The 13,641-nt window shown below is 51.7% G+C and overlaps 1 protein-coding gene and 1 pseudogene across 2 annotated transcripts in view; both read left to right on the top strand.

The window, feature by feature from the left end:
- Window positions 1-1,791, top strand: part of LOC115284739 (ubiquitin-associated domain-containing protein 2-like) — a 71,160-nt gene extending 69,369 nt beyond the window's left edge. For both annotated transcript variants that reach the window (XM_029931225.1, XM_029931224.1), the window contains one exon: window positions 697-1,791. In XM_029931225.1, coding sequence (XP_029787085.1) covers window positions 697-804 — 108 coding nt within the window. In that variant the 3' untranslated portion in view covers window positions 805-1,791. The remainder of the gene's footprint in view (window positions 1-696) is intronic.
- Window positions 1,792-9,471: 7,680 nt separating this feature from the next.
- LOC115284744 lies at window positions 9,472-11,294 on the top strand (annotated as a pseudogene).
- The last annotated feature ends 2,347 nt before the right edge of the window (window positions 11,295-13,641 follow it).

Here is a 13,641-nt window from a genome sequence, read left to right as displayed (position 1 = left end):
ATGTTGAAAGTGCAGGAAACCTCTGCGTTTACAAATTCGGGATTTATGGTCAAGAAAATGCAAGCCTCAGCCCTCCCTACACTTGTTGACTTTCACTACATCCTTCCCCCCTGTTCTGCGCCAGGCTTCACCTCCCTCTGCCCGCAGGCGGCCGCCTGGGAGCCCCCCAGCCGGGGCCCGAGCAAATGTTGCACCTCCACGAAAAGTTCATGGTCTCTGGCCTCGGGATCCCAGGAACCGGCACACAGTGTCAGCATCGGCGTCTGCGAGCATCAGAAATTCATCTTCAGTGAAGCAGTTGTTCATGTGCACAAGGAAACGCGGCTGAGAAGTGGTTCGCAGGAATCCAATCCAACGCTGAAGGGGCGTGCGGGCGTGTGAGCGCGGGGCTGCGGACGGCCGGCTTCCCGGGCCTCGTCCGGGCTCGTCCGGGCTGCCCGGCCCTGGGAGGCTCATTCCCGTCTCTCAAGTGAGGATCAGATGAGATACTTACACTTATGAGCTATATGTTAAGTACTTTAAAATGTGCCTGTTAAAAAATGTAAATCGTATTTCACACTGAAATTAAAATTATAGTGTTTTGTTTTGTTTTTAAAATCTTCCCTGCAAAACTCAGCTGAAGAACACTCTGCGGCGGGGGGGTGGATTAGCAGCGGAATCGCCGGCCTCATCAGGTTTCTGGTTTTCTGTTTTCAGGTGGCGAGGCTCATGGAGATGGGATTTTCCAGGGGAGATGCTTTAGAAGCGCTGAGAGCTTCAAATAATGACCTGAATGTGGCCACCAACTTCCTGCTGCAGCACTGAGGGTCCTGGGCAGCGACACGGACTGGCCACGGGGGGCGGCACCGTCCCCGCCACTCAGTCAGCCTGAGGCCACGCGCTCTGGCGCTGACCGTCCCCGTGTTCTCATGGGCGAAGGGTGGTCCCCGCTGCTCCTCCCTGAATTCCAAGATCACTATTGTTAAAAGAGTATCAAAAATAAGTTTGCCATTAAATTAGCATGTATTTTCTGTCTTTATTTTTTTATTGGGCATTTCCCTTAGTTTGGAGAATCGTCACTTGTTCCTAATGTGTTTAAAATGCATTAACATTGCAGGTTTCTGTAAGCAGTTGAATAGCATCCCTGATGGGAAATTACTGCTATTGTAATATTATTCTTCTTGGCGGTCACGGATCCATCCACGTCATCTCTGATCATAAATGCCCCCACTGGGGAAAGGGGTATGTTATTCAGGAAGAACATGGCAAAATATTCCTATGGACTTTTTCTCATCACTGTTTTTTTCCTCAAATTTGCTTTCAAGCCACAGTGGCAGTTTCGTGCCCACTTTGCGGGGGGCGAGCAGTCCGTATCTTGGATGGGCATGGGTGCGGAGGGAGAGATGGAGCCAAACCCGCCCACACTGTCCCAGCCCGTCTCAGTCCGGGAGTCTTTCCTACTCCCTTTCCCTGACTTCCATTGAGAAATACTGATTCTCAAGTACTGATGCAAGGCTCTGGAGAACCCTGTGAAACTTCTTGGGGTTCCTTTTGCTCAGAATATCTACAGTTAGCCTCTCAGGTGGAAACGGGAGGGAAGCAGGGGCTCAGCCCTGGAACTTCTGGAGGCCCGTTTTCCCGGCCCCGGGGGTGACCAGGATCTCAGCGAGAGGCAGGACACGGCCGAAGGGAGGTGGGGGTGGGACAGGCAGTTGTGTGACTCTTGTGTTCTGCAGAATGAGCAGAAATGTATCAAATTGATGCAAATTTGGACAAGTGTAATACTTATAATAAAGTTTTTAATGTGTTTTACTTTGTGGTATTTTTTATTCGACTTACCTAAATAAAACTTTGTTCGAGGCTATATAATTTACCCAAAAAAAACTTTTTTTGCCTGTGCTCTTCATTCTTCAGATTTGGGTGGGGTTTTTTTGTTTTGTTTTGTTTTGTTTTGTTTTGTTTGGGAGTGAGAGAAAAAGTCCCTTTGTTCCTGTAAGACTGGTCCTGTGAGGCCCCATCTGTAGGCTTGGTAGGGCCTCAGGCTGTTCACGATGGGTGTTGGGGTGACTTTCTGGGAAGCCAGGCGGCTCCAAGTGTCTCGTGTCAGCCCGGAAGGACGGCAGTGGGTGTCCGCGCTGCACTCCCAGGCTGGTGGCCCGGAGGAGACGGGCACCGACCCCCATGCCCATGTGGATCCACCCCTGACCTTCCGGAGCAGAGGTCCCAGGGGACCGCGCCCCGCGTCCAGAGACCCTGTTCTCAGACAGCACTGAGCAAGGTCACACCAAAGCACAGGCGTAGTTGTCACTCAGCGGAGGCTTCTCCGTGCCCGCCTCACCGAGGATGGCAGCAGAGGGGCCCAGAGCGAGGCCTCAATCACGTGATCACATCTCAGAGACCCTCATCCTGCCCAAAGAGCCTAAGCGCCCTTCCAGGGTGGAGAGTATAATTTAATATAAATTGAGGCAGTGCTGGTGTTGTGACCACAGCCCCGCACCTAAGAGTGGTGGGGCCGGGAGACCCCCTCAGGCTTTTCCTGACCCCCAGCCTCTTTCCCAGCTGCCTACAGCTGCCAGGTTCCCAGTAGCTTCCATCCTTTCCACATGACTGCCTGGGCTTTGCCCACCTTCCTAGTCCCCCCCCCCCCCCCCCCCCCCCCCCCCCCCCCCCCCCCCCCCCCCCCCAGCTCATCCCCATCCCGACCGCTCCCCAGCCCCACACACATCCGACTCTTCGGGCACATCCTCTGGACCTTGCTGGAGTTCCCATCCCTGGCTCACTGTTGCTCCCCGCAGAATTCAACCCAACAGCCACCAGTTGCGGGTTTGAATACCTGAAAACACCCCCCACCCTGTCAAGACCCCCAGAAATCTTTCAGGCTGACGAGACCCCCCCCCAAAAAAACCTTTTGTGTTTGATGCATGGTGATGTGTGCCAGGCGGGGGCATCAGTGAGCCATTGGCGTGGTTTCCTAACATCTTGAAAAGTTCATGTGGACATTTGACTTCGTGTGAATGGTAGCAAACAGATGGGCCTCGTTTTCAAGAAAGTCAATTCCAGTTGAAAAGAGGAAGGAGGAGAAAGTTGTCTGTAGCGATCCCCTCTCTCCCCCAGATTAAGGAGAATCTGCCTCTGGAGTCCTGATTCATCAGCATGGACTGTGTTTGGGATTCGAAACGTTTCTCAAGGAAATTGAGCATAAAATTGTGAGCGCACACGTTGCAGCAGGACTTAGAACTTTGTCCGAGTCCCTGAGTGTAGATTTCTGCCACAGTGCTTCTTGAGTACAGATGAAAGCGTCTAAATTGTTAACTTGAGGCGTTTTTTTTTTTTTTTCACTCAGGTTGCTGAAGTGATTTAATTTGGGAGAATCAAAGGGTCTTTTTCAGAATCCCCTAGCCCCTGTAGTGTGTGTATAAAGGGATGGTCCAAGGATATCATAGTTGCCTTCTGGCTTAGACTAAAACTTTAGTGCCGAAACTGAAGTCTCGTGTGTCAGAATCATGTGAATTTGCTAACCCGCTTGCTATCCAACAGAGAACCCACACTCACTAAATGGCTGTGCCCCAGTAGAGTTGGGATTTCAGGATATGCCCCCGGGGGTTGGGGGCACAGGCACCGGATGTGGGAAATCAATCTGGAAAGAGGGGATTGGAGAAGGAGACCTGAAGTCCTGCTCTGGGGATCATGGAGGAAGGCGGGTGACAATATGGAGAGAGGAAAGAAGAGGGTCGATTTCCTGCACTTCTAGTGGAGGAGGTGAGAATAGGAGGTCTGCAGTGATGCAGGGCAAGCGGGGCGCTGGAACGGAGGACAGGAGAGCGAGCCAAGGTCTGCTGCGTGCCCTGGTCCCGGAAGTGTGGGGAAGGAGGGGACAGAGGGCACTGTCCCTGGGTTGGCTTGTAGGTCTAGGTAACCAAGCCGGTGATGAGAGACCAGAGCTGTAGACCCTGGAAGGGGTATGATCAGAACCGAGAAGAGAGGTTGGCCTTGGGAACAAAGAAGGGGGCTCTGTCCTCCAGAACCAGAGACAGTTAAGGAAGTTAGAGGTGAGTTGTAAACTATGAACAAAATTGAAGATGTTCAGGTGCTAGTGTCTGTCTTCTTAATGAAGCAGGAAGGTGAGGGACCAGGAGCTTGAGGACAGTAGATGCTGAGGGGCAACCAGAGGTGGGTAAAGGCTCGTAAACACAAACACTATATTGGCCACTTTGGCTCATTGGTATGGCTAAGCCCCATATGCCGTGGGAATTTCAGAGCCCTGAGGGATTTAGACAAATTCAGAAGGTCCCAGAAACTAGCAGCACACTGCCCTGCCTGGTACCTTCAGGCTGACCCCCACTGTGCCCTTTCTGTTCTGAGCGGCCCCAGGTCTGGGGAGACTTGGCAGGAGAAGGCAGAGAAAGCCCGCTGCTGAGGAGTTGGGCACAGGGGTCCCTGACCGGCCCTGGTTCTCACCCAAACAGGAGAGTGCCTTAGGGACCCTGTGATTGCTCCGAGGCCGGGTGTCCCCACCAACCCCTAGCCAAACCCAGACATCCCAGGGCCTCCATTTGGCTGGTGCAAAAGGAGAAGCAGCAAATGATTGCAGGGTGACCCAGCCACCCACAGTGGTCACTGAGCAAACTTCCACAGTCCCCACTGCTCAGCCCAGGCTCGTGGGAACTACACTCAGTTGGATTTCTGCCACTTCACACAGACTCTTCAGTCCCCTTGACACTGACAGGCTGCTGCTGCTTCTTGGGTGGGGTCAGAGAGAGCCAGGGCAGAACAAGGACAGGGCGGGATGGGCTCAAGGCTAAAAGCGGTGAGCCTGCCCTGCCGGCCAGGCCTGTGCGCCATCCTCAGCCCCTCCCCAGGCAGCTCCTGGTGTGGGGCCACCACCCTCCAAAGTCAGCATTTCTCCCTCTGGCTGCTCTAGACCAGGGCTCTGCCAGCCTGCAGAGGAGTGTGGGGGCTGGTGGGCTTGGAACCTCCCAGGGGAGTGGCCTGAAAAATGTCCACAGGGCTGCAGGAAGTACTCTCACTGCAGGAGGCCAGGAGTCCTCTGGGGCCGGAGTTGTCTTTCCACACCACGAACGTGCCCAGAGCCATGTCCACCTGCTCTGCCCCACGTGCTTCTGAGAAACCACAGGTGCTCTGCTATCACTGCAGACGTTCAAGTTCAGGACGGTGTCCCTGCAGCTTTCCAAGAGCATTGCCGGAGGCGATCCTATGTCTCCTCTGGAGGTTAAACTGGCATTTAGGACAAGTCCCCTTTTCCAAGGTGGGACCCAAGCGGCAGACTGGATTTGATGCCTTTGGGATTTTTTTTTTTTTAAGTTTACTTAGTCTGACAGTGAGCAAGTGAGAGAGGGAGTAAGAGAGAGAAAGAGAGGGAGAGAAAGGGAGAGAGCGAGCATGGGAGGAGCAGAGAGAATCCCAGGCAGGCTCTGAGCTATCAGCACAGAGCCAGACTCAGGGCTCCAACTCAGGAACTATGAAGTCATGACCTGAGCTGAAGTCAAGAGCCGGATGCTTTGGGGGTCTTTAAACAGAGGCTGTGGTTTCCTTCGGGGCCGGCCCTCGGAGCCTTACTCTGAACTCAGCACTTGGCTGAAGTACCGAGATTGCAGGCCGGGGATCCCTCGCTAGGCTGGGCTGTAATGAGGAGGACTTATCAGAAATCCGCAGGGAACACCGAGGCCGAGGGCCTGTTTCATGATGGGAAAGGGGCTCCCAGCTCCTTTCCTGCCCCCCCTCTTCAGAGATGTGCTGCGCCCCCAGGGGCGGCCTGGCAGCCCGGCTAGCTGGCTTGTCTGTCCTCGTTTGTTCACAGGGGACCATGGTCGGTTTCGCTCTCTCGCTGTCTCAACAGCTGTCTGTCTGGAGGTTTTATTGTTAGGTTATGTGGTGATTTCGACAGAAGTGCCCATTGTATCTGAAAAACGTCCGGCCTCCTATTGTCTGTGCAGATCTTGCAAAACCCTTACTTCTGTCCCTGTGGACTAACCCCAGTCTTTCATGTGCATAAAGCTGCGAGGGTCACACAGGTCTTTCCAGAACAGGCCTCATCTGCACGCCAGGGGGTGGTGGCTAAGATGCTGCATCCTCGGCGGGTGGGGACCAGGTGGTGTGTAAATCCGCACAAAGATGAGTGTGATGTCCACATCCGCCGCCGCCCTGAGCACCTCTTCAAAGGGAGGAAGTGCACTTCTTTTGTTTAAGCAAAAAAAAGTCAAGGAAATACTTGGAAAAGCCAGCAGGCCAAGTCCAGCCCCTCTCCCGTCTGGGAGGAGACAGGCTGAATGAAGGTGGACAGAACAACCAATAAAGCCGAATACCGACTTCCAGCCTTGTATTCCTGATTGTATGAGGGGCCGTGTTAGATACTCACAAAATTTTCTAAACTCAGAGTTCAAAGCGACTCCAACATGATAGAAACAAATTGGGGATTTAATAGTTTTGGGAACAGAAGAAGGAAGTAGAGAAAGTGTGGGGCATAAGCGTATCTGTTTTTAATGTTTTTATTTATTTTTGATAGAGAGACAGAGCATGGGAAAGGGAGGGGCAGAGAGAGAAGGAGACACAGAACCGGAAGCAGGCTCCAGGCTCTGAGCTAGGGGGTCAGCAAAGAGCCTGACACGGGGCTCGAACCCACGAACGTGAGATCAGACCTGAGCCGAAGTCGGAGGCTTAACCGACTGAGCCACCCAGGTGCCCCAGGATTAGTTTTTTTTTTTAATGTTTTATTTATTTTCGAGCACGAGTGGGGGAGCGACAGAGAGAGGTGGGGACAGGCTTTGCAGTGGGCTGTGCTGACAGTGGCCTCAAACCCACGAACGTGAGATCAGACCTGAGCCGAAGTTGGGTGCTTAGCCGACTGAGCCCCCAGGCGCCCCATGTTTTTAACATCTTACACAGACGCTGCGTGTATGCCTTTGTGTTATAAAATACTCAATACGAAGTTGAAACCCTCCAGACAAAGAGATCCTTCTTCAGGACTTGCCGACTCCTGGGGGTTCAGACGGGGGATGAGTGCGCCCCGTGTCGGGAGCACCCCGCTGGTGGAGTGTCCTCCACCCAGAGGAACAGCACCAACGGGAGTTTCTCACACCCCCACCCTCATTTCCGTGAAGACACGGGCTGGGGGCAGAGCGCAGCGTTTCCCTGGGACTCACCCGGGAACTCTGATGCTTTCCAAGAGATTTCTGCCCGGGCTCAGTCTGTATCCTTCCTGCCCAAAGCTGGCGGCCATACCGTTAAAGAGCACCAGACCCAGGCCCCCGTACTGCGATGTCTGCCTGGGCTTGTGGTTGGGCGGAAATTAATCGTCCTTGGTCCTTGAGTATGCTGCAGCCACAGGGGGTCTAGAGCCCCCGCCCCAGGGAGGTGCGGGGACACATCTGCTGGGACTAAGGGCCTGGCGTCAGGGCCGGGGACCAGTAGCCAGCACCTGACAGGACAGGAGGTGGCATTTGACACAGGCCCAGCCCTCCAAGGGGACCCTCCTGGAAGCCGAGCTAAGTGACGCTCCTGGAACACTTTGACAGCCATTCTGCTCAGGCCAGTGATTCTCTGCTGGTGCCACCAAGGGCCAAAATAACCATCAGAAGCCCACTGTGGGCGAGTGCCATGCTCCCAGCACGGCCCCAGCTTTCCTTGCAAGCCCGGGCCTCCAGCCGGGGACTGAGTGAGTGAAGACTCAATGAGGGACGCCTGGCCGGCTCGGTCGGGGGAGCAGGACGCTCTTGATCTCAGGGTCGTGAGTTTGAGCCCCACGCTGGATGTAGAGATTTCTTACAACTAAAATCTTAGGGTGCCTGGTGGCTCAGTCAATTGGGCATCCAACCCTTGGTTTCAGCTCAGGTCATGATCTCACGGTTTGTGGGTTCGAGCCCCTGCGCTGATGGCATCGTGAGGTCTCGAATGCAGACACCACTCAGATCTCAGCAGCAGAAGGACGACAGTGATCATCTTGACTAATGTCCTCTGTCTGCACATGAAACCAGGTTTCAGAACTGCCAGTGACTCACTGGGGCTCCTGGGGGCCCAGCACCTAGTGAGGCCGCCATCTGGCATATCTCCTCTGTCCCCACCCAGCTGTGTCGGGCTCAGGCCGGAAGGGCTGGAGGTGACAGAACTCTCGAGAGCCACTTCCCAAGGAAGATGCCTCCAGACATGCGGCCTCTCTCCTCTTCCACCGGCCACGTGGAAGCCAGTTTTGCCAGCTCTGCCCAGGGAGGAGACATCAGAGGACCATGGTTAGCGTTCCCCTTCTCAGTCACAGCCCCACATACAAGATGAGCACATGGATCAAACAGCAGATAAGATGAACAGACTTCTGCAGAAGTGCATGACGGAGCAGGCCAGTTGTGCAAGTCGGAAACAGTCTTTCGGCCGTCGGGTGAATGGGGGCTCTACAGGAAAGCTCCTCCGTAGATCCGGGCATCACTTGGCCTGGGACAAGAAAGCATCGCCAAGCTGCTGTGTCCAGTACCCGGTGTCCCCCGGCTCCAGCCCCTGGTCAGCCTCACGCCACATGCTGCCCACCCCAGAAGGCTCACTTACAGCAGACACGATGCATTTGTTTGCTCTTGGAGGTGCCTAAAAAAATAAGTGGAAAAGTAACACTTGCTGTATTTTGGCCTCTACTCTTCTTTTAACAGGTGCTAGGAGGTGTGACGTTCGAAGAGAAGAGCAGGACCTATTTCTTTGCCTTAAATCAGGTAGAAAATTAAAAATACCATACAAGTGTGCTGGGGCTGGAGTAAAAAAATACACAGATGGGAGCGGCTTAAATGACAGAAGTTTTTGTCCTCACAGATCCGGAGGCTGGAGGTCTGAGACCAAGAGGCGAGCAAGGTGGTTTCTTCTGAGGCCTCTCTCCTTGGCTTGCAGACGGCTGCCTTCTGTGTCATCGAGTGGTCTTGCTTCTGTGGGTTCCTGTATCTGGTTTCATCTCTAGAGACACCAGTTTGTTGGATCAGGGCCCACACTAATGACCTCACTTTAATGACTCTGTCTCAGAGGCACCTGCGTGGCTCCATTGGTTAGACGTCCGACTCTTGGTTTCAGTTCAGGTCATGATCTTGGTTCAGATTCATGGGATCAAGCCTCGCGTCAGGCTCTGCACTGACAGCATGGAGCCTGCCTAGGATTCTCTCCCCTTCTCTTTCTGCCCCTCCCCCAGTCTCTTTCTTTCTCAAAAATCAATGACTAAACATTCAAATAAATAAATAACTCAAGACTCTGTCTCTAAATGCAGTCCCATTTGGAGGTTGGGACTTCACCATGAATTCTGGCTGGACGCAAATCATCCCATAACAAATCCCCCAAGGACAGAATGAAGGACGCTACTGCTGACGACGTGACCCACCGTGCTCCGCTCCATCCTGATGATGACCGCTGGGGCAGCGATGGCTTCCCAGCCCAGTTACAACCAGGCCAACAAATACGCTGGAGAGGCAGCCTGGTGTGTGAGACACCCCGCCTCTCCAGGTGTGACTCCGTGGGCCCCGGCAGCTGTGTGACTGCCGATGGCCGTGGCCTTCCCGCACGGTGAGAGCGCTGCCCGCCCAGCTCCGGGTGCCTCGGAGGGTTTCCTCGGCTGGCGGGCCTGCCCTCACTCAATGCCCTGCCACTGCCCCTCAAAAATGCTTCGCTTACCTGCAGTCCTTTGCCAAACTAGGCGGTGTCCAGGGCGCTGGCTTCTCCCCTCACTTGGGCCATGCCGAAAATGTAAAATTTCGTGCAGATGCCTGAGCCTTAATGTCTCAAGGGGTAGACCTTTAGCCGATGCCATTGCTGTTATTATGGGGCCAAAGGGAAGAACAGCGATTATTGAACAGATTTGGGGCAGACCCAAAGTAACAAAAGATGGTGTGACCGTTGCAAAGTCAACTGACTTAAAAGATAAATATAAAAATATTGGCGCTAAACTTGTTCAAGATGCTGCCAATAACACAAACGAGGAGGCTGGCAATGGTACCATGCTGTTCCTGTGCTGTCGTGCTCTACCGCCTCAAGAAGACTCGCAACGGTACTGATCCAGTGGAAATCAGGAGAGGGGTGACGTTAGCTGGTGACGCTGTAACTGCTGAACTTAGAAGCCGTCTGAACCTGTGACCGCCCCTGAGGAAGGTGCTCAGGTTGCTGCCGTTTCTGCCAATGGAGACAAAGAAACAGGCCACATCATTTCTGATGCAATGACAAAGGTTCGAAGAAAGGGTGTCATCACAGTAAAGGATGTGAAAAGAGTAAATGATGGATTAGAAATTATTGAAGGCATGAAGTTTGATTGAGGTTATATCTCTCCATACTTTATTAATACATCAAAAGGGCAGAAATGTGAATTCCAAGATGCCTATGTTCTGTTGAGAGAAAAGAAAATTTTTAGTGTCCAGTCCATTGTACCTGCTCTTGAAATTGCCGATGCTTGCTGTAAGCCCTTGGTCGTCATTGCTGAAGATGTTGATGGAGAAGCTCCGAGTACACTCAGTTTGAATAGGCTAAAAGTTGGTCTTCAGGTTGTAGCTGTCAAAGCTCCAGGTTTTGGTGACCACAGAAAGAACCAGCTTAAAGATATGGCTATTGCTACTGGTGGTGCAGTGTTCGGAGAAGACGGGTTGACTCTAAATCTTGAAGATGTTCAGCCTCACGGCTTAGGAAAAGTTGGAGAGGTCATTGTGACCAAAGAGGATGCCATGCTCTTAAAAGGAAAAGGTAACAAGGCTCAAATTGAAAAACGTATCCAAGAAATCATTGAGCAGTTAGATATCACAACTAAGGAGTGTGAAAAGGAAAAGCTGAGTGAACGTCTGGCAGAACTCTCAGTTGGAGTAGCTGCGCTGAAAGCTGGTGGCACAAGTGATGTTGAAGTGAATGAAGAGAAAGAGAGTTACAGATGCCTTCAGTGTGACCGAGCTGCTGTTGAAGAAAGCATTTTCTGGGAGGGGGTTGTGCCCTGCTTCGGTGCATTCCAACCTTGGATTCAATAACGCTAGCTCATGAAGATAAAAAAAATTGGTATAGAAATAATTAAGAGAACACTCAAAATTCCTGCAGTGACCATTGCTAAGAATGCAGGTGTTGAAGGATCACTGATAGTTGAGAAAATTGTGCAGAGTCCCTCGGAAGTTGGTCATGACGCTGTGCTTGGAGATTTTGTGAATATGGCAGAAAAGGGAATCATTGATACAACTAAGGTCCTAAGAACTGCTTTTTGGATGCTACTGAGCAGCCTCTTTGTTAACTACGACAGAACTTGTAGTCACCGACATTCCTAAGGAAGAGAAGGACCTGGAATGGGTGGAATGGGAGGTGACATGGTCTGATTCCTAGAATGGTGCTTTACCCTTGGTAATGAACTGTGAGAGGAGGCTCAAGGCGTGAGCCTCAACAGTAACTTCAGAGAAGTCGGTTGAAGGAAATGACTGAAGAAAAGGCTGGCTGACATTTAAGAAAATCACTATTACGATCAATTACTGGTTTCAGTTGACACATATAATGGTTTACTGCTGTCATTGTCCATGCCTACAGATAATTTATTTTGTATTTTTGAATAAAAAGACATTTGTACATCCCTGATAACTGAACACAAGAGCCATGTACCAATGTGCTGCTTTCAACCTAAGTCACTCAGGCTTTTTTACTACTGTTCTGTTAAAATCAGGATTTTAGTGCTTGCCATCCATCACCAGATGAAAAGTTAAGAAGCAGCCTTTCTGTGGAGAGTAAGAATAATTGTGTACAAAGTAGAGAAATCTCCAATTATGTGACAACCTCTGTGTAATAGAAATGTATTTAAAGGTAAAAAAGAATAAACTGTGAAACAGTGTATTTGTGGAATATTCTTCATGTGTTATGATACTAATAATAAGCTATCCCTGATTTTGAAACTGGACGCTGAAGATTCTGGTATCTTTAATGTCGGGCACCGCTCTGGCCGACCTTAGTCAAGAAATGTTCCCACGAAGCTGGAAACCTGTCCATCTGTGCCTGAACCTCCACCCCCACCCCATCCTTCTTCTCTCCTCCTGAAAGAAGGATTTGTTTTAAAATGGTGTATATCACCAGAGACTTATCCACTGTCTTCTTCCTTCTGTGTATCTTCACCTTCAGCCTCTTCTCCGACTTCTTCCCTTTCAAGACTGAAACCATAACAATTTCTCTGATTTAAAAAAAAAAAAAAATCCCAGGGCGCCTGAGTGGCTCTGTTGGTTAAGCGTCTGACTCTTGATTTCAGCTCAGGTCATGATCTCACAGTTTGTGAATTCGAGCCCCACATCAGGCTTGCTGCTGTCAATGTAGAGCCTGCTTGGGACTCTCTCTCTCTCCCCCCTCTCTGCCCTTCCCCTGCTCTCTCTCTCTCTCTCTCTTAAGAATAAATAAGCATTAAAAAAAAAGAGTGATAAATGTTTAAAAAATAAAATCCCAGCCCCTAGCCCCCTCTTCCGATTCATCCTTAAAGACAAATCTCTCAAGACGTGCTTGGACACCTGCTGAGCGCACCCCCTCAGCCTGCTAGCACCTGACCTCCGTCCCCGCTGGTCCAGGGTTTTGCCAAGTGCAAGGCCCCTCTTTCGGCTGCTAGCCACTTCCTTCTCGTTCCTTCATCTCCCTTGACTTTTGTAACATCGCCCTCTTGGTTTTCCTGCCACTTTTCAGTCTCTCCTGAGTTCCTCAGCGGCTTCCCTCCCCTTCCTGGCAGTGTCCCTCATGGTCCTCTGCTAGGTCTCTGTATTAATCACATCTTGTTATTTTCTGTGTGTGTTTTTTTTAAGTAGGCTCCACACCCTGTGCAGAGTCCAACACTGGGCTTGAATTCACTACTCTGAGATCAAGACCTGACTGAAATCAAGAGGCAGATGCTTGGGGCGCCTGAGTGGCTCAGTTGGTTGAGCATCTGACTCTTGGCTTGGGCTCAGGTCACGATCTCAAGGTTTGTGGTTTCGAGCCCCTGCATTGGGCTCTGTGCTAACATTGTGGAGCCTGCTTGGGATTCTTTCTCTCCCTCTCTCTCTCTCTCTCTCTCTCTCTCTCTCTCTCTCTCTCTGCCCTTTCCCTGCTCATTCTCTCTCCCTCTCTCTCGCTGTCTCGCAAAATAAATAAACTTAAAAAAAAAAAAGACACCTTGATACTTAACCTTAACCACCTGAGCCACCCAGGCACCCCTGGCTTCTGTATTCCAATGCATTGATGTCTGGGGCCTCTCTGACCCTGAAGGGACTGCCCTTCCCAGGCTTAGCCAATTCCTGGAGGTAATAACTCTCGCTCAAGAGTACACTTTTTCAAATGCAGGCCAACCAATCCAGAGCCCTTCTTCATCAGACTCGCACAGCCCCCTGCCCTACTCACCCCAGGACCTTGTACCAAACTTCTGGAACCAGATTCCATGCCCCAGAGCCCAGGGCGGTGATTCAAGCTAGCCTGTCCTACGTCTCTCTACTGTGTCTCACCTTTCCTGTCTTCTCTTGTCCCCTCTGAGCCCTGACCCCCTCCCCGTGCATCTGCATGCGGCCCTGCAGAGTGACCACGCCTTCCTCTTGGGAACTAACTTTTCAATGGCAAGTACCTCCTGACCTGTTAGCCCCGCCGATGCTGACGGTACTAAAGCCTACCTTGTCCAACGGGCTCCCGCAACTCTCTCTGGGAATTCTGTCTGCCTCTTCCCTCCCACAT

This window comes from Suricata suricatta, unplaced genomic scaffold (assembly GCF_006229205.1).
Source record: "Suricata suricatta isolate VVHF042 unplaced genomic scaffold, meerkat_22Aug2017_6uvM2_HiC HiC_scaffold_181, whole genome shotgun sequence".
Lineage (NCBI taxonomy): Eukaryota > Metazoa > Chordata > Mammalia > Carnivora > Herpestidae > Suricata > Suricata suricatta.
The sequence above is the reverse complement of the archived record's forward strand: the minus strand, read 5'-3'. Positions and strand labels throughout refer to the sequence as shown.